This window comes from Euleptes europaea, chromosome 15 (genome assembly GCF_029931775.1).
Source record: "Euleptes europaea isolate rEulEur1 chromosome 15, rEulEur1.hap1, whole genome shotgun sequence".
NCBI classification, from domain to species: Eukaryota; Metazoa; Chordata; class Lepidosauria; order Squamata; family Sphaerodactylidae; genus Euleptes; species Euleptes europaea.
Window position 1 is genome coordinate 31,366,286 of NC_079326.1, and position 20,281 is coordinate 31,386,566.

At 43.6% G+C, this 20,281-nt stretch overlaps 1 protein-coding gene across 1 annotated transcript in view; it reads right to left on the bottom strand.

Moving 5' to 3' along the window:
- The window catches only part of CCDC148 (coiled-coil domain containing 148), a 101,872-nt gene that overhangs the window by 32,483 nt on the left and 49,108 nt on the right, over window positions 1–20,281 (bottom strand). Inside the window, exon 10 of the mRNA XM_056861510.1 lies at window positions 3,956–4,096. Coding sequence (XP_056717488.1) covers window positions 3,956–4,096 — 141 coding nt within the window. The remainder of the gene's footprint in view (window positions 1–3,955; window positions 4,097–20,281) is intronic.

The window sequence follows — 20,281 nt, forward strand, 5'->3', positions numbered from 1 at the left end:
GGGCGCTCCTGGCCGGGGGAAGCCGCATGGGCCCGGCAGCGGTGGCGGCGGCAATGACGATGGCGGTAAGTTGCCCCCTCCCTCCTCCCCTACCCTACCGTATTGACCCGCATATAAGCCGAGGCCGGCTTTTTCAGCCCTTTTTTTGGGCTGAAAAACTCGGCTTATACGCGAGTATATACGCTATTAGCTGGAGATCTCCTGCTATTACAATTGATCTCCAGCCGATAGAGATCAGTTCCCACGGAGAAAATGGCCACGTTGGCAATTGGACTCTATGACTTTGAAGTCCCTCCCCAAACCCTGCCCTCCTCAGGCTCCGCCCCAAAAATTTTCTGCCAATGGTGAAGAGGGACCTGGCAACCCTACCAATCCAACTGGCATGAAATTCTTAGGCAAGGGAATCTATTCAAAGCATCCTTCTGCTTACCAAGTTTCAAGCAGACAGGAAAAAACAGCCCCATTTTGACATTTGTGTTAGCAGAGTTGGCACCATGAGGTATGACAATATACAATACTGGCCTGTGAGTTTTCCTGAGATTCTCAAGCGGGTGAAGAGCTGGATATATTTTTAAAAAATAAATGGAGTGCACACTGGTGAGAACAGCTAAACCCTCCCTACTCAGCCTTACTACGTTGCACACGGCTTCAGTATTTCAGTATTTTTCCCCCCACCCTGTCTGACTGGTTATCAGAGCCAGGTTGGGAGAAATGCTGAAATCAGCCCATCAAATGCAGTAAAGTAAGGGAGGAACTATACTCTCCGTCTCCACTCCCCACCCCAACCTACAAGGCTGAATGGATTCTGCAAAGCACAAGCAAAATGTTTCACAAGTGCAGAAAGGGTGCAGCACCAGAGCCGAAAACAGCATACAGAAGCAAATACACCCACTCCAAGCCAGTGAGATGGTGCGGTGATTGGCAGAATGTTGAAACACTGTGCACAGAAATGCCTATTGGGATTACCCTCTCCAGCAGGAACATCTGCTAATTCTTCTGGTACAATGACGCCCCTGTCACTTATCTGCAGTCACTTTATCGTCTCGCTATCCCTTTTGCTGCTGCCCTTGCATTGTACAAATGTAAAAAGCAGAGACTGATGTGTCAGAGTAATGATAACTTATTAAGTGTACCAACAGCCATTATTTTTTAGAATTAGATTTGCACTGCAGTTCTTCACAGAGTTACGCCCTTCTAAATCCATTGAAGTGAGTGAGCTTAGAGGGGTGTACCTGCTTAGAACTGCACTGTTTGTACATTTAAAGAAAAGATGTGATCTGTTTCAGATATCATTAATTAATGCACATCCCTGCCAAGTAATTGCTCTGACTATACAAGTGCCCTATATCGTTTTAGGTTGTGCTGGAAATAATGGGAGACGCTTGATTGACTGCGTTGTACCTTACCATTCCACTCAACTAGGCATGGAGCCTTTCTCTGTGCCAAGGAACCTTTGTCTGGTAGGAGAGGCTCTCCTCCTGCAGAGGTTTTCTAGTTCTGGAGGTAGGCTGAACTTTTAGCTGAGTGCAGTGATAGAATACATTATGATCCCCTAACTTTCCCTCTTCCCACCATTGGAGAAGATGTTCAAATCCATTTGGCAAACAAAACAAAAGAAAAACTGTACAGCAGAATTACCTACATTTGGACTTAATGGGGCGGTAGCAGCTGCTGCCTGGAGTGAAACACCTCCCCATTAATTGTCAGGAGCAGTTAAGAATAAATAAATAAATAAATGATGAAAGCAATACTGTCTCTGCCCCCATCAAAATAGATAAAAGGAAGTATTTCTTCACACAACGCATAGTTACATTGTGGAACTCCCTGCCCCAGGATGTGGAGATGGCTGCCAACTTGGAAGGCTTTAAGAGAAGAGTGGAAATGTTCACGGAGGATAGGGCTATTCATGGCTACTAATCAAAATGAATACTAGTCATGATGCATACCTATTCTCTACAGTATCAGAGGAGCATGTCTAGTATATTAGGGGCTGTGGAACACAGGCAGGATGGTGCTGCTGCAGTCATCTTGTTTGTGGGTTTCCTAGAGGCACCTGGTTGGCCGCTGTGTGAACAGACTGCTGGACTTGATGGGCCCTGGTGTGATCCAGCATGGCTTTTCTTATGTTCTTAAGATTCAGAGCATGTGTGTTATCCAGCACGGTGCGTCTGGTCATGCCATCTACAATGCTCATCAAGTTGCTGGCTAGGGCTGCAGGCAGAGGGAGAAAACTTGGATGAGGTCCCTGGCCAGAGCAAAAGGGTACTGCTGAGATAGACCATAAATCCATCTAGTTCAGTATCCTGCCCATTTATTTATTTATTTGTGTGATTTTTAGCCCACTCTTCCCAAACAAGTTGAGCTCAGAGCAGCTAACAAAATTCCTTGGCATAACAAACATACAAGCAACGTACCAATGTAACTCTACAACTGACGACACACCTAAAATACTTAAAACATAGCGCCTTTAATTCTCCTTCAGCAAGATATATAGCAGCAGCAATAGTCAACTGGGGTAGTACAATGGGACCGTGCAGAAATAACCAGCAGGGGGTCATTTCCTGAGAGGGTCTAGCAGGGAGGCCAACTACTTCCAGGAAGCCCACCAGCCAGGCATGATGAAAGCAATACTATCTCTGCCCCCATCAACAACTGGTATTCCATGGCATACTTCATACTTCCATGGAATACTTTAGTCACATTCAGACGGATGGCATAGTAGCTTGTCTTGAGAAGCTACTGATTGACCGTCTGAACATGACTAATTTGTATCCTCAACTAATTAATGTATGTCCATTTCAATTTCTGTTTAGAACATGTAGATTGGGATATGGGGTCTGAAGACTGTTTGATATGTTTAAGTATGATTTCTGTCATTTTTAGAATTCACGTTACTGTATGACCAGGTTGTTTGTGGAAACCACTGTAAAGCGCTGATTTCGCGTTACTCTCTGAGCGGATGAAAATGCGACTGAAGAAGCTTTGATGAAATGGGATTTTACTGGAAGCCCCTTTCGCAATCTTTGCCTTGGAAATAATTAGATATTTGTCTTCCCTTGCTTTTCGCTTCACTGATTAATAAAATCCTTTCAAGAGTGACAATATTTATTCTCGCAAACTTTGCAGAGGTTAAAGGAGATACAAATGTGAATAAAGTTACTTCTATTTTTTAAAATACAAGATTTGACCCAATATTTTCCCAGATCCTATTTGCTTATTATTGATCCGAAAAGAATAGATTTAGCTGGACTATGACAATCTGGGAAGATAGATAGACAGACAGACAGACAGACCTTTATAACAAACAGGATTGCTATGTGAAAACAACCTTGGTTAAACACCTTTAAATGCAATACGTATTCAGATCTTCTGTGGCATTCCCTATTTTTCTTCTTAAATACTGTTAGGATTTTCTTTTCAACTTTTTTTCTCAAATGATCAGCAAACCAAATGCTCATTTCGATATCCTGAGCCGTGCCCACACTGTTTCCCCTGCAACAGGCATTGGGGCAGCAGGCCCGTTCTTCGGCGAAGCTGTCTCTGCGATGCTCCGATTGCAGTGTGCAGACATTACACTGCGATGCTTATTTGGTGCATTGCAGCATACCTTGCTGCAGCACTGAAAGCCTCAGCGGTCTTGGCCACATTCGCTCCTGACAGCAAAAATCTGCTGGAGAGTAGCTTGTCTGGCACAAGTCTGCCGCTGCCTGTGTGGCAGGCCCAGAGCAGGTGTCTGGGACCAAGCTATGAATAATAATGACCACAAAAACTTTACACGACCTGTGTGGAAGTGGCATGGAGTTTTCAGGCTGAAAGAGGCACTGTCAGCTCTCCGCTCAGCACTTGTTAAAACTCGATAATAACCCTAAAGGCTGTTTACAAGGATATAAAGCATCCACTTCAATTAAAGCTTTAAATATATTAAGCCATTTAAACCCACACACGTTACTCATACTTTTTCTTTGTCCTCTGCTCTCTGAAGCATTTCCTTTTCTTTCTGGAACTTCACTTTCTCGTCTTCCTCCTCCTTTCTTCGGGCAGCGATAGCAGCTTCCAGGCGGGCGGCCTCCTCCTGCTGTACCCGCCACTGTAGAACCTGGACCACAGAGATGGAGACAGTCAGCTCCGTGTGAAAACAAGCAAAAACAACAACAACAAAACACCCCATGGCATTCAATTTTTTTCACTAAGTAAACTGGGCTTTTAGCAAAAAAACAAAATGATAAGGCCTGCACACTTTGTGGAGCAGGAATTCCCTGCTCCCCTCCCCCCACAGTGTACTGAGTCTTGGCCATTTTGTTCCTGCAAAGTAGCAAAACCTCAGGGACAGCACTGGGGACAAATTGGGGCTTTGCAGTGGGACAGGGGAATTGGCAGAAATGGCCATCTCTGCTTCCCAAGGCTTAAGCTCCACAAAGTCTTTGCAATGGCGCGGTTAGATATGCGCTGGAAACGATGGGCTGGCCAACGCATGAAAAAGGAGGCTGGACATTGAGAATTATGTTTGTCTTGCCTGGCATTGCAGGAAGCTCGTGGAAGCTATTCTTCCGCATCCCTCCCTATCACAACTCACTAGTATAAGTACACGTCATCTTTCAAGAAAAGTGTCCCCCGTATTTTGAAGTCCCCTTAGGATCTGCAGTTCCTTGTTACAACTACTATTGGTCCAACAAGATGATGCAAGAAGGCAAGAAGCAGGACATCTATGATAGGGATCTCCTCAAATGTCGGCCAGGGCTACAAAGTGGCAGAAAGAAGCCAAATAGGAACTGGAATACAGCGCTGGGTGGGTAAGCCATTTCTCATAGAGCCATTTCTCCAGTAAAAAATTGCCATCCATCATCCAGCCACCACTAGACCAGTACTACAGCTATAACAGAGGTGCCTGTAGTTTTCCCATATCTAGTCTAACAGCACCTTGGGATAGCCAGTTTTTATCATGGTAACAGCATGAGGGAATGAGTTAAACCCTATTTCTCCAACGCTACAGCCCCAGACCAAAGCAGGGCAGCTAGGGCAGCTTTCAAAAACTGTGTCCAGAAATTCAAACAACACATTTTCCATATCTCATCAAGCTGCACCCAAAGAGGCACTGCAGGAAGAATGAAACACAATCATTTGTGTGTGGCTTGAAAGACTTTGCTTAAAAACAGTGTGAATCGCAGTTATCTGTTATAGTGTCCCCTCTTGAAAGAGCACCCAGACCTACAAACTCTGTTTACTAGAGGTGAACGTGGGATAAGTATGCATGCTAAAAGATTCAACTTATCTTCTGGGCCATGTGGGGACTATGGTCTGTCTTTAGCCTGAGGCCTTGTCATATGTCAGTAGGCAACCCCCCCCCCCACAGCATGTATGACATGTAGGATTGCCAATTCTGGGTTGGGAAATACCTAGAGATTTTGGGGGTGGAGCCTGAGGAGGGCAGGGTTTGGGGAGGGGGGGACTTCAGCAGGCTCCCCCCAGCCCTTCCAGGGCGGGGGGAGCCTGGCGCGCCCGGTGGTGGCGGCGGCCGCAGGAGGCCCTCACAGGGCGCTCCTGGCCAGGCGAAGCCGCATGGGCCCAGCAGCGGCGGCGATGGCGGCGATGGTAAGTTGCCTCCTCCCTCCTCCCCCCTCCCTCCTCCCCTACCGTATTGACCCGCGTATAAGCCGAGGCCGGCTTTTTCAGCCCTTTTTTTGGGCTGAAAAACTCGGCTTATACGCAAGTATATACGGTACAAAGGCAATCAATTTGATTTGGAAAATGTACAAAAGATTTTATTACAACAAGAAATGCGCTTTATACATTTATTTAAATCTTATTCTCCATTTGGGCTTAATAACGAAATGGATTTGTCTTGCTTTTTATAACGTAGAATTCTTAGCATTCTTTCAATTTTACAATTATATATGCCAGTGGCTTAAATTAATGATGTGTCACTTTAAGTTAGGTTCCCTCTAAGGTTGTTGTGTTAGATAACTATGTATAAATTAACTTCACCTGTAACCTCATCATCTGACTTTGAACGGAGCAGCCTTTCGAGCGCTTTTGAATTCCCTTGATACTCTCAGAGAATTAATTTCTTTGGTATTAAGGTATGTCAGGCAGAATTTTGTTCTTTTTTAAGTTTTTTTAAGTTTTATTGTGCAATGTTTAAATTAACCTATTTATTGTAAGCATGAAAGAATATTTATTTATTTATTGTATTTATAGAGGAGCCTTATCTCCCGTCATTTAAACGGTGCGCTGATGAAGCCGCCGCTGCGGCGGTGAAAACGTTAAGTTAATCCGGACTGCGTTTCGATTTGATCACTTCCACCGTCTTTTTAAGAACATTCATGAATGAATAATATTTTGGACTAGCTTATTAATTCCAGACGACTACATTGAAGACTTCTTGAGAGCTATGTATATGTTTATTGTATTGTGTTGTTGACTTGTGTCTCAGTTCACCCTTGCACTTTGTTCACTTTCACTAAAGTTTTGTTTTGCATTATAGAATATTGGTACTTATCCTTTTTGAACTGCTGTACCCTCATTAGTACCAAGTGCCTCTTTTTTCCAGTATTACCTGGAGGTTGGCAACCCTACAACTACGGCGGGCCAGAATATTTTGCTTGGTACCCAGGGGAAGATCTCTAGCCAAGCAACCAAGGCACTGGAAGCTCTGCTGAGGCCAACAGTATTAGAGAAAGCAAAAGGCATGGCTTATGTCCATCACCACCTGGCAGACTTGCAAGTCAAAGGCCAATCTCCAAGATGCTGGCAATGTCACTGGGGTTCAGCTAGGGTTGCCAACCTCCAGGTACTAGCTGGAGATCCCTTCTATTACAACTGATCTCCAGCCAATAGAGATCAGTTCATCTGGAGAAAATGGCCACTTTGGCAATTGGACTCCATGGCACTGAAGTCCCTCCCCTCTCCATATCCTGCCCCCTCTGTCTCTGCCCCAAAAACCTCCCACTGGTAGCGAAGAGGGACCTGGCAACCCTAGGTTCAGCTTGCTCAGAGGACAACCCTCAGCTTTTCTTAGGGTTGCCAACCTCCAGGTAGTGAAGGAAAAATCAGACACCTCTGTACAATTACCAAAGGATGAGAAATTCAGTACAGGAATCCAGCCATAAATGATGCCAAATATATTCTGGCTAAATCTTTACAGTATGTGGTAATATAACCACCAACACCATATATTGCCAACAACAAGTGTATTTTTTCTTATTTACAGGATGTTTCAACAGGTATGTACGCAATTAATTCCTTTAACTAGTAAGTATTGAAGCAAAGTTCACTAGAAAATGTCTTTTTAAGGTGTATTTCTTTCTTTGCAGCACAGCAGGCTATTGAAGGAGAAAAAGTTCACTAGAAAATGTCCTTTTAAGGTGTATTTCTTTCTTTGCAGCACAGCAGGCTATTGAAGGAGAAAACGATCGTTTCGGAGCACGAAGCCCAATTCTGGATATTATGCTATTATGACTGATCTCCAGCCGATAGAGATCAGTTCACCTGGAGAAAATGGCTGCTTTGGCAATTGGACTCTATGGCATTGAAGCTCCTCCCCTCCTTAAACCCCACCCTCCTCAGGCTCCGCCCCCAAAACCTCCCACCAATGGCGAAGAGGGACCTGGCAACCCTAGCTTTTCTGCCCCCATTTTGTTTATCAGGGAGCAAGCCAACATCTTTTCAGGCAGACAGTAAATTTCTTTCCAGCACTTGAGGCCAATAAGGTTGCCTACCCCCATCACATGTCAAGGCTTAACTCAATACACAACATAGTACCCCAGAGTATGCATTCTGTTCTGCATTAAACCCTCAGTAATATTCCACACACAAAACCATTCCAGAAGCTCAAATGTGCTTGTCCGCACCCAGCTCTGTTATGGGAAGTGACATACTACTTGGATGTAAGCTATACCTTGGTGGGGAAAACACATGTGGCCAACAACAGATGAAATGTTGTTGACAACCAGGTCATCAACTTGCGCAAGTTTCCCCCCCACCCCATATACACACACTATAATTCTAATATGTAAACAAGCCTCAAGATGGAAAAACTGAGCCTTCTCAGCAAACCGATCCTGGCTTTGTAAATCATAAAATTGTATTTAATTAAATGCATGCAGTCATTTAACTCTCTGATTTATTTAGCAGATCTTATATTCCAGCCAATACCGCATTGTTTAAGAACACAAAGTCAATTCCAAAATTTAAACAGGCTTCGAGATAGTATAAATCTTGTTTGCATTGCTTATTTACCATTTATGGCTCTGAGTAAATAATACAGAAAATAAGAGGAAGGTTGGCAAGCCTAGCGAGAGCCTTCATGCAGAACCATCCACCCCCAAGTTGTGGGATGCAGGGGCAAGCTGCCAAAAAACACCCGCAGTGAATTTGCAAACCAACATCCTAACCCACCAATCCCTTTCAGGGACAGGAACTCAATGTGCCAGAGGATCTCCCCAAACGCAAAACTTCGCTACACGTTTCAAAGTCATGCGCATGAAGAGCAGATCCTACCATCGAAGTGAATGGAAAAGCCCGCGCACACAGGAGGCTTTTGTGCATATCACAGTTCGCATGATTGCACGGATGGCGGCAGTGGGGGGTGGGGTATATTCCAGATTTTCCCTAGCAGTTCCCCAAAGCACAATTTACCAAGAGGGTTCATACAACCTATCTGTTTCTTCTCAGTTACCCCTTGGCAGAGATCCTGGGGAGAGGGGCCGTGGCAACCCTAGGTTCGGCTTGCTCAGTGGTAGAGCCTCTGCTTGGCATGCAGAAGGTCCCAGGTTCAATCCCTGGCATCTCCAGTTAAAGGGACTAGGTAGGTAGGTGATGCGAAAGACCCCTGCCTGAGACCCTGGAGAGCCGCTGCAGGTCTGAGTAGACAATACTGACTTTGATGGACCAAGGGTCTGATTCAGTAGAAGGCAGCTTCATGTGTTCATGTATCCTCATAGAGCTCTGTCTGCCAAACTCGTTACACGAGTACTTAGAGCCAATATAAAACATATAACAGATCTTGTGGTTTAAAAAAAAAACTCCATAAAACTGGGGTGCATATGGCCCTCTTCCTACGGGAAATACATTTATTTTTTATAAAGAATGTCTAAGACACGCTTAGCTAGCGTGCAAAAGAACTACAGTGCAAAAGAACTACAGTGTATTTTTGGATTTATATCAATTACTTCAGTAATTTTAGCAGTAATGAGAAATGCCACATTAACATAAATAATCATTAGATATAATTAGTGTACTATAAAAAACTGAATCTATGATACATCATTTCTTTTTTTAAAAAAACTGGGAAGTATTATTTGTCCCATTTGATTATACACTGCACACTAATAATTCACCAGTAAAATAGGTCACTGACTGTAATGACTGTCAATCAGAAACATAACCCCAAAGGACAAAGGGGGAATTAAAACTGGGGAATGCTGCATCAGGAATGATTTTTATTACAATGCAGAGATTGTAATGGACACAAGAATTGTAGACTGTGAAAGTGCTGCTAAGGATCAATAATCTCTGAAGCATATTTATATAAGTATTCTCATCTTTGTACAGACACAATCTATAATATCTGCAATAATCCCATTTACAGTCAAGACCCATGATAATAAAAAAATCAATATATGATTTTCAGTGGCAATTTAAAAAAAATGTAAAGCTATAATAAGAAAGTTTCAGTAAATGTCCGTATGACCATTTTCACAGCCTGAACTACCACCCAGTTGAATCGATGGCGTAGACAGCCCATTCCAATCATGTTTACTTAAAAGCAAGTGCCACTAGGCAGGATCCAGACCAAACTTTTCATCAGCAGAATGGAACATTCTCCACTTCCACTACGGCCCACTGATCTCTACAAAATGCTGCTCCTGGGAGAAAGGGAACCCCCTTGGAACAACATGAGGGGGGTCCGCAGCAAGAAGGGGGAAACCATGGAAATTATGGTTGCCAACCTCCAGGTACTAGCTGGAGATCTCCTGCTATTACAACTGATCTCCATCTGGTAGAGATCAGTTCACCTGGAGAAAATGGCCGCTTTGGCCATTGGACTCTATGGCATTGAAATCCCTTTCCTCCCCAAACCTCGCCCTCGTCAGGCTCCACCCTCAAAAAAAACCCTACCGGTGGCGAAGAGGGACCTGGCAACCCTAATGGAAACTGTCAATTTAGCCTGGATCCCAAACCCACTATGTTCAAGGGAGCACATTGCCAAGTGTGTGCTCGTAGGACTGCTGCCTTGGTGTAAGTCTACGCACATTTGCCCGAAATAATACCCGTTGAACTCAGTGGGATTTGTGTTTAAATAAGCACGCTTTGCAATCAAACTACAATTCATCTTATACGCATTATGGGTCAATGACAGCTATTGTTCTATGTGGTCTCAACCCCACCTCCATGCTAGATGTATTACTAGAATCTTGGCAGAAAAGTACGGAACACAGCAAAGTGAGAGCTTGAGCAGAAAGTGCTATTTAATATACAATGTGTAAATACCCATATCCCTCTCAAAAAGCCCAGAGGTTTGAGCGTGCCTCATGCAGAGAGAATGCCAACCGGGGTTCAGTATTACAGGGCTTCATGTGAGTCCGATAACTACTACAATGGCAGAAGACAATAGAAAAGTATTGCTATTTTCTAAAGTATGTAGGCCTCCAAGGAGGATGCCAGAAGAATAAGTGGCTCTGAAATAGCCTAGCTGCTCATTTGCCATTGAAGATAATACAATAATCACCTGTTTAAAGCAGATTATACCAAACTGAGGAAAGATAATAAAGGAGGAAAAAAAGAAACAAGATAGCAAATGTGTCTGGATTTTTTTTCATAATGCTATCTACAAGAACCACCATAACACCTTGATCTTTCAATACTGAATTGGTCATGCAAATCTTACCCTTCGTAGATTCTAAACATAAATTGATTTTTATGAAACTTTTTCTTCTGCTGTTACCTCGACAAAGGTAACTGGCCAGCTTTTCTCCAGTTCCTAAATCAGGGTTCCCAGCCTGTTTGAGCCTGGAGGTCGCTTCCAAATTGTAAGAGGGGATGGTAAGTGCCACCCAAAAATGGCTGCCACAGGAGGCAGAGCCAAACACAATACCTCCATCCTTGCTTTGCAAAAAAAAAAAAAAAGTCACACAACAACCACAATGAGCTCATGAAGCTGCCTCATTTGTAGTCTGGCCACCAGTCTGTCACGGATAGTATTATCTGTACTTTGACTGGAGGCTTGGACAGCACTGGAAGGACAGGCTCTGCTCTTGTGACAGTAATTTGATAGAAACAGTTGCTCACGTTTTATTTATTGCAGTTTCTACACTAGGTTTGCCAGGTCCCCCTTCGCCACCGGCTGGAAGTTTTGGGGACGGAGCCTGAGGAGAGCAAAGGTGGTGGTGATGGTGGTGGTGATGGTGGTGGTGATGGCCAATAAAGGGATGATGGGTGGTGGTGATGGTGGTGGTGGTGGTGATGATGGAAGGACAGCAAACCTGGAGAAGGAGAGTGTGGGCTCCTGCTGCTGCATTCAACAGCGGAGCTCTGTGGACTCTAAGAAGCTCTTGGCAACAGTCAGTCAGGTTTGAAGGGGGAATGAAACCACACACTGACTAAAGAAAGCCCAGGCACTTACCGGTCCTACTGCCCATCCAGTGGCTACGTCTGCTATCGCAGCCTTGGAAACCCCTTTCATTTGAATGACAGCAGCCAATGAACAGCCCTGCTTTACAAAGGGCCTGCCCACTTTCTGAAAAGTTTGGCAGCTGCCATGGGATGCAGTAGCAGGGCACAATGGTGCCCATGGGTAGGCTTGCCAGCCTCCAGGTGGTAGCTGGAGGTCTCCTGCTATTTCAACTGATCTCCAGGCGATAGAAATCAGTTTCCCTGGAGAAAATGGCCACTATGGCAATTGGACTCTCTGGCATTGAAGTCCCTCCCCTCTCCAAACTCTGCCCTCAGGCTCCACCCCAAAAATCTCCAGGTATTTCCTAACCCAGAGCTGGCAGCCCTACCCATGGGTGCCATGTTGGAGACTCCTGTCCTAAATGGGTAAGTAAGGCTCCACGGACTGTCCTCCTCTGCAAGGTCCCCAGCAGTGCTGCAAGGGGAGGTGGCATAGAAATATTCCCAAAGGCTTTCTGGCTGAATCCTGGGGATACTGCAACAGCATAGACACTAAGCACAGAGGAGTATCCATGTCTACCAAAGGGAGCCCTGCATAGCGAAGTTGGTGACCTTGAGCCACTAACCAACTCTTTGTCTTTTAGCCCACATTACCTTACAGGGTCGTTGTAAGGAGAAAATGAGCAGAAAATCATGTGGAGGAAGGGCAGGATAGACATATTCCTATTCTGTTAGGCTCGTATGAGATAACTGTTCAATTTAGGATTCTTTATATTGATCACTGCTGAGCTATTTTAGGGGATTTGCCTTTGTTCTTTCTATTGTTTCATAAGCTGGTTTGGGACCCAGAAATGGAATACAATTTAATCAGAAAGAATATTACTATTGGGAAAAAAAACTAAGGGCATTGCAGCTACGGCTTTGCACAGTCCACTGAAGGTTCTCTAAAGCAACAAAGACATACATACATACATGCGTGTCTGTGAGTGTCTGTGCGTGTGTGTATGGGGGGCCCCTCAAGTTTATAGAACTTTCAGCTAGTTTTGCAATGCCCGATTCAGAACCCAGCCCCTCATGTTGTCCCATTGTAGTAAGTTACTAAGTTTGTGCCTTGTGTTTCCACCTATAAAATGGGAAAACAATTACAACCACCCATGGTTCTTTGTAAGAATGAATAAAGGATAGAAACAAACTATGCATTATTTAAATATTTAAATATTTATGCCATCACATGGCTTGTCTTATTTTATGATATGGTGATTAGAATCACAAAGATTTTCCCTTCTGATATATAAGTTTCAGAGAAATGAGAAGGTCCCTTAACGTCCAATTCTTTTGGAAGCATCTGCTGAGTTTCAGGAACTGAGTAGCAATCCTTTGAAAGACAATTTTTCCTATTATACTGAGCATTTCTGAATACCATTTCTGCTCAGGAAATCAGTACCAATTCAGAATGCATGGGTAGTGGATAACTGTTAGAGGAATGTTTTCAGAAAATGTCCATTTTTAACTTTGCAGGTATAAAACCAAAAATATACACAAAATAGTGAATTAGAGCTCAACAATGAAAAAAGATTGAGCAAATTGCTCAAGTCTTTTTCCCTGTTCTAAATTCAGCAAATCATGAATATATATTCACTTCCTTCCCCTCGCTCGTGACAAATATCAAACTGGCTGCCAAGATTTTCCTCACTCCCAAACACCCCAAGTTAAATGCATTTTAAACTATCTATTGGCACCGGTTTCTCTCATAAACAGTGTAACGATTCTTCCAAAAAAAAAAAACCTCTCCCCACTTGCTAGTGACGATTAGAGTCACAATTCATTGGGAGCCGAATGCAATCAGAAGAGCTGGTGCTGATGGTAGCAGAAACGCATCTTACATTTTAAGCCTCTGGGGGTGAAGAGAGCTGTTTTTGGATGCGGAGTACTTTCGTAATATGTTGCTGTTGTCAAACAACAAGGATTTAGACAGACAAACCAGGAGAGCAATTGTGCTGAATGGCTGTGGCAATAACAATACAAGTTGTATTATCAGCAACAGAGTCAGTACAGTGGCAAGGGCCACAACAGCTTTGACTAGGGAGCCAGCGTGGTGTAGTGGTTAAGAGCAGTGGTTTGGAGCGGTGGAGTCTGATCTGGAGAACCGGGTTTGATTCCCCACTCCTCCACATGAGCAGCAGAGGCTAATCTGGTCAACTGGATTTGTTCCCCCCACTCCTACACATGAAGCCAGCTGGGTGACCTTGGGCTAGTCACATTTTCTCAGCCCCACCTACCTCACAGGGTGTCTGTTGTGGGGAGGGGAAGGGAAGGTGATTGTAAGCTGGTTTGATTCTCTCCTAAGTGGTAGAGAAAGTCGGCATATAAAAACCCACTCTTCTTCTTCTTCTTATGTTCAAATGCCCACTTGCCACAAAGCTCACTGGATAAACTCCAGGTGGGGGCTAGATTTCTCTGAGAGTTACAACTGGTCCCCAGAACACAGGGATCAGCTCCCCTGGAAGAAATCACAGCTACAGAGGGGAAAGTCGATAGCTTCCCTACTGAGCCTCCCCAGGTATTGTAATCCCAAATTACATGAATTTGTTTGCAGCCCTACTGGATCATCTTGAACCAGACACACATTCTCAGTCTAACTTACTTCCCAGAGCTGCTGGAATGGATAAAATGATATAATCCCTGTCCATGACACCCTGAAATTCCTATAAGAGTGATAGGGTATAAAAGGCACTCCAGAGCTTCGCACTACAAAGGGCCTCCCCACTTGCAACCCCCAGCTTATTGTGGGGGTACACTAAAAAGAACCTCCAAAAGAACCTGAGATGGTCTAGTTATAATAACTCCTAAGCAACCATTGTCCAGTCTGGCCCTCCTACGAAAAGGAACATGCAGGACTATTGGGGAGGGGGGAGAAAAAACTCTTTTTTAAAAATTGCCCAAATTACTGGAGATGGTTTCCAAAATAAGCACAGGTTTTTGAAACAGACATGATTAGGGTTGTCAGCATCCAGGTACTGGCTGGAGATCTCTTGCTATTACAACTGATCTCCAGCTGATAGAGACCAATTCCCCTGGAGAAAATGACTGCTTTGGCAATCGGACTCTATGGCATTGAAGTCCCTCCCCTCCCCAAATCCCACCCTCCTCAGGCTCCACCCCAAAAATCTCCAGGTATTTCCTAACCCAGAGCTGGCAACCCTAGACATTATCAAAGGCCACTTTCATAAAACTGATCATTTCATTAACAATGTATTATGTTACTTTGCCCTAACCCCAAAGATCACATATGTGTTAGGAGGATTATTACACACACAGCCACAAGGTGTGTTTTTTCCCCACCCAAATTTTACAGAAGCAGATGCAACTGCTAAAGAATAATGCTTGGCCTGTTTGGTAGTTTCAGCTGCTGCAGTGAAATTTTAAAACAATCTCTGGATATGTCCATAGTTTCCTGTAACAAATATGTACAGTTTTTAAAAAATCATTACTATAATATATTAAGCCAAATGCCATCTGCATTTACATTAATACCTGTATTTTGCCATACATAAATACAGATCTACAACAGCACCATGCAGGTATGATTTTCTCAAGTATAAAGCCCTCTCTTCCCATTCCTGTTCAGGGATTTATGTGTGAAAATGTAGAGGGTGCTTTGAGATGTACTATGTAAACAGCGATGTAAAATTATATACCCCTCATAATAAGGGACGCATTGCTTTCGTAATATTTTTACAATAGCTACCTACGGACTTCACCAACGTGGATTTTCTATTCTAAAATTATTCATTCAAAAATACTATTTGCTTAGCTTACTGTCTGGAGACTCTCTTTCCTCCACCATGCTTTTATAGGGCAGAAAAGTCACACGCATTATAATAATAGGCATTGGTAAAATAAAGGCACACATGTTTTTTTGAGGGGAAACCAGATTTCACCTGACACAATGTTCACTTAATCCCCGTTCAAATAAAAGATAAAGGCGGTACATGTCCAGGCCTCCAAACCTCTCAAGGTGCAATATTATGTTAATGTAATTTTATATGTAAAACTAACACGATACATTTAAAAAATACTTACATAATTAGTTTTCTAGCAACCGCTTTACAACATGTAGGCTTAAGGGGAACATTAATATGCAGGAAAATAAGATGGCCCGGATTGCGGTTCTTCACTCCTTGTGGTATCAGCAAATGGGCTTTACTGAGTAAACATCAAATGCACTGTTTCAATATTAAACAGTCCTGATTGTTAAGCTAATATTAAAGCAGGAGGGGAAGCGGCTCCCCCACAGCCTGTTTCACAAATGAGATTGCATTTTAGCAAGGCGCCGATTGCCAGGAGCAATAAGCTTTGAATGCCAGTTGTAATTAAAAACTTTAGTTTCGAATATATTTCACAGTTTATACATGGTGCAAGGAGGATTTGCCAAGTGAGCACAGATTGCTTTGCCGCACGGAGAGGATACTTCTTCATAGTCAGTTAATTGTTTGACGAGTAGACACCACAAGAATGTAAAGCGCACTAACCATGACTAACTGTATGTTGGCGGTATCAGATTCTTCATTCAGCATTGTTATTTACGAACAAAAAAACCCCAGTTTACTATCCCTCGACACAATGAAATTAAAAAGCAGTTACTCCAGTGATGAAAATTAGTTAGAAAGAACAGCCCCTTTGAGTGGTGATTTCAATAAGCATCATGAACAAAATGGTGGGGGAAAGGTAAAAGAGCTTCCCCCAAAATGTTGCTGTTTTTTTCTCTCTCTCTCTGACACACACACACACTCACACACACACACACAGAGTGATTCAGCAAGTCACAATCATAGAAACGACAGGGGTTTGCTTTGAAAATAACATAACTATCACCAATTTTTCTTTCCAATTATGGGTGGTATAAATTCACCCAAACTCACAGACCATAGCCAGAGCTATGATCAATAGGCTGATATAGGGTCACCAACCTCCAATTGGTAGCTGGAGATCTCCTGGGATTTCAAATGATCTCCTCATCTCCAGGAGAAAGAGAACAGTTTTCCTGGAGAACATGGCTGCTTTGGAAGGTGGACTCTGAAGTCCCACTGAAGTCCCTCCCCTCCCCAAACTCCACCCTCCTCAGACTCCACCCCCAAAATCTCCAGGAATTTCACAACCCATAGCTGGCAACTCAAGGCTGATGTCATATAACTGGCAATCAACCACTTCCCCCAGTGCTGTTCATCAAAAACGAGTCATCTGAGTTGACTGCCCAAAGCTCAACATAACCTTACGCTGCCTGCACCTGGAAGGCTTGCAGCAGTGTGTGAACTGGCGGTTTGTGCTTATGGCTTACCATTCAGATGACGATTTGACACAAACATGACCAAAAAAAGCTCACCTTTAATAGAACTCTGCAATGCCCCCACTAAGAACAAGCCTGGCAAAAACAAAATTATTACCCCTTAGGACTCCAGATAATGAGAAAACAACACTTATTTCAGAAACTACCCTTTCTGCATATTAAATTGCTAATAAAGGCACTAGACATTTTCTCCAGGCCTGTACCAATAGGGTATGTTTTAAAATACTATGAACTCCATCCAGATATTTAAAGCCTGTTGAAAGGAAATTCTCTCCTTGAAGTTTGTGTACTGAACTTATTTTGGACACTGCAGGAATACACAGCATGATTAGCCCTGGGCCTTTACCAGGTACGTCTGCAGAGTTGTGATAGATCCATGAGATCTATCACAACTCTGTAGGCATTGGGGAGCGGTGCAAAAGTGAGGTTTTAAACCTCACCTGACCTTGGATTAGATGGGTTTAGCAACCCAAAATGCATCTAGTTGTAGTCCAGTTATAGGCCATAAATTATTGGCTGAAAGTTAAAGCATATTGACCAGAGTCTATGCAACATGTTCGCTGAAGGCAGATATAATTTCATTTGGCTGTCTGAAAGATAGCAAATGGATAATGATTGATTGTGACCCAATTCTCCCCATGAAGGATGAAATACAAAGTAAACCAAGTCTTCCAGATGATATAAAATGATAGCAAGAGCCTCCAGGGTTACATATTTGTATAACACACATCTGGCTTTTATATTTATCATCATGGCTAAAAGAAGCCATTAGTAGGTTACATTGTAGACAAATTTATTCAACGGTTATGGTAAGGAGATATTTGTCATGGCAGGGTTCAGAGAAGAGATGCTCAGGTGTCAAAGGCATAGTTATCTTTGGTTCTGGCTAATATTTACACTGCAGTAAGGAAAAGCTGATATAAAGATCTGGACCATTGAATAATTGGAGAGAAAATAATTGTACTCGATCTCCAGTTGTGTCCTACGATGTGCCTTAAAGCTCAGAATCAAAGCTGGTGGTGTAACAAGCCTTTTAAAAGAATAATTAAATTGTATAATAAGATTTAGCCCTGACCCGGATGGCCCAGGCTAGCCTGATCTCGTCAGATCTCAGAAGCTAAGCAGGGTCAGCCCTGGTTAGTATTTGGATGGGAGACCACCAAGGAATACCAGGGTTGCTGTGCAGAGGAAGGCACTGGCAAACCACCTCTGTTAGTCTCTTGCCATGAAAACCCCAAAAGGGGTCGCCATAAGTTGGCTGCGACTTGAAGGCACTTTACACACACATATAATAAGATTTATGCTAATATCATGGTAACCACAGGATTTACCAGTTTATTTGATAAGACAATTGCCCTTGGTTAGTATAACCATGGTTTTGCCCAAGCCTACACACATGGAGCTGCCTTACATGAAGTCAGACCATTGTTCCATCTAGCTTAATCAGTTCTGCCTGGAAGTCACCCTCCAGGAGCCGGGGCAGTGATCCTTTGATTGCAGTTAATGTGGATTGAATCTCAGACCTTCTGAATGCCAAACGTTGGCTCTGCAGCTGAGCAATGTCCCCATTACAGTAAGTAATCTGCTTCTAACTAACAGTACTAAAATGAAGTGATCTGAGCTTTGGATCCAGACTAGAGTTTCCACTGGCACAAGGATTCCCAATTGTGGAGTGTGGTCCTGCCCACCTCTCCCATCCTGTGGGAGCCTGGAATGCCCCCTGAAATCTTGTCCCCTGCAGTCAGGCTTCCACAGGATAGGAGAGTTGGGAAAAGCCCTTGCTCCCTCGGAAAAACTGATCAGGGTCCAACTCAGGATTTGTTTTCATTGTCCCAGTTTGTCCAGAACAACCCCTATTTAGCATCCCATCCAGCAGAAAACTCTACTTCTTAATCATCCTAATAGAAAAAAAAGCAGCTTTGGTGGTGGGATTGGATGGTTGGGTTAGCACTGAACATGCACATATATTCGCGGAAGTCGAAACCATTGCTTGGCATAAAATTGATCTACAAAAGTTTCAGCCCTAGAAGTCTTGATAATTTCACCTTATAACATCTCACTGTCATGCAAAACAAAACAAAAACCTCCCCCAAAGTGTTCCCATAAATGCAAGTACTGATCTTTGTCCTCAAAATCTTTCCCAGTTGGTCTGCTACTGCTCTCACAATCACTTTGCCTAGGAAGGACATAGTAGAGACAGGACAATAATTGGCTACATAATTTTTCTGTAGGGATGGGTTTTTTTGTTAGTAACGGGCAGATAACCACCTTGTCACAGCAGCAAAGATTTCACTCCTTTTTTAGCTGAGTTTGCAAGTTGAATAAGAGATTATGTACTTGCTGTTTAGGTCATCCATTGTTAGTTGGAACACTTACAGAAAGTGCTTTTTAAGAGTTATGGTTGGCCTTCCTATCTTGGTATCTCAGATGATCTCATAAGTACTTGCTGATTGGTCATTTGCACCTGTGTTGTTATCTCTTAGAGTAATGAATCAGGTATTTAGAAGTAGTCACATGATCGTGAGAATCAACTTTAGAGAATATCAGCCCATTCCTGAAAGCAATGGCTGCGCCACGCGTTGGAGGCAAACTAGCGCCGTTGTCTCCTAAAGAGGTTTTGGCACCAAAAACCCGTGCAACCCTATGAGGGTTGCACGGGAGATACGCCAGCAAAAAGCTGGCGTATCTTTGTAAAAAGAAAAAGGGGCGTTCCCGAGCCAAAAGGGCTCAGGAGGCCAACTAACGTCGGCCCCGCCCCCCCAGCTGGCACTGTCACGCCCCTGGAATGCCTCCTGGGCTGCTGGAATGCCTCCCGGCTCACCGCCACAGCCTGTGCCGGCGGCCAGAGGCTGGCGGGAGGAGACAGTGGCCAGGGAGTGGCGCCCGGCCCTGTACACCAGTGCTGGAGCCACTAAGGCCAGCATGTGCCTTCTGGGCGCTGGCGGTGTGGGCCCCTGCGCCGGCGGAGGCCGTAGTCGGCCTCCTAAGGGCTTTGGGCCCGATTTTCAGGAATGGGCCCTAAGATTGATAATTTCATCTATAAATAAGCACTCCTGTAAGAAACAAATCAGATTTCCTGGATCCTCAAAATGCAGAGATGTAAGAAGTAAGATCTCTTGGTGAGATATTAATAATTTGGATCTCATTTGATAATCCCCAAAAGCAGAGACAAAAGGCTAAAAACTGATTTGTTTTAAATATTATAACCAATTTTGATATGTATTAATCCAACAGAGAAAGGTTTCCTTCAACTAAGGCTTTTCTCCATCAGAATAACTCTTTCTCCATCAGAAAAAGCCATTCTCCATTGGAGGTACAATTATA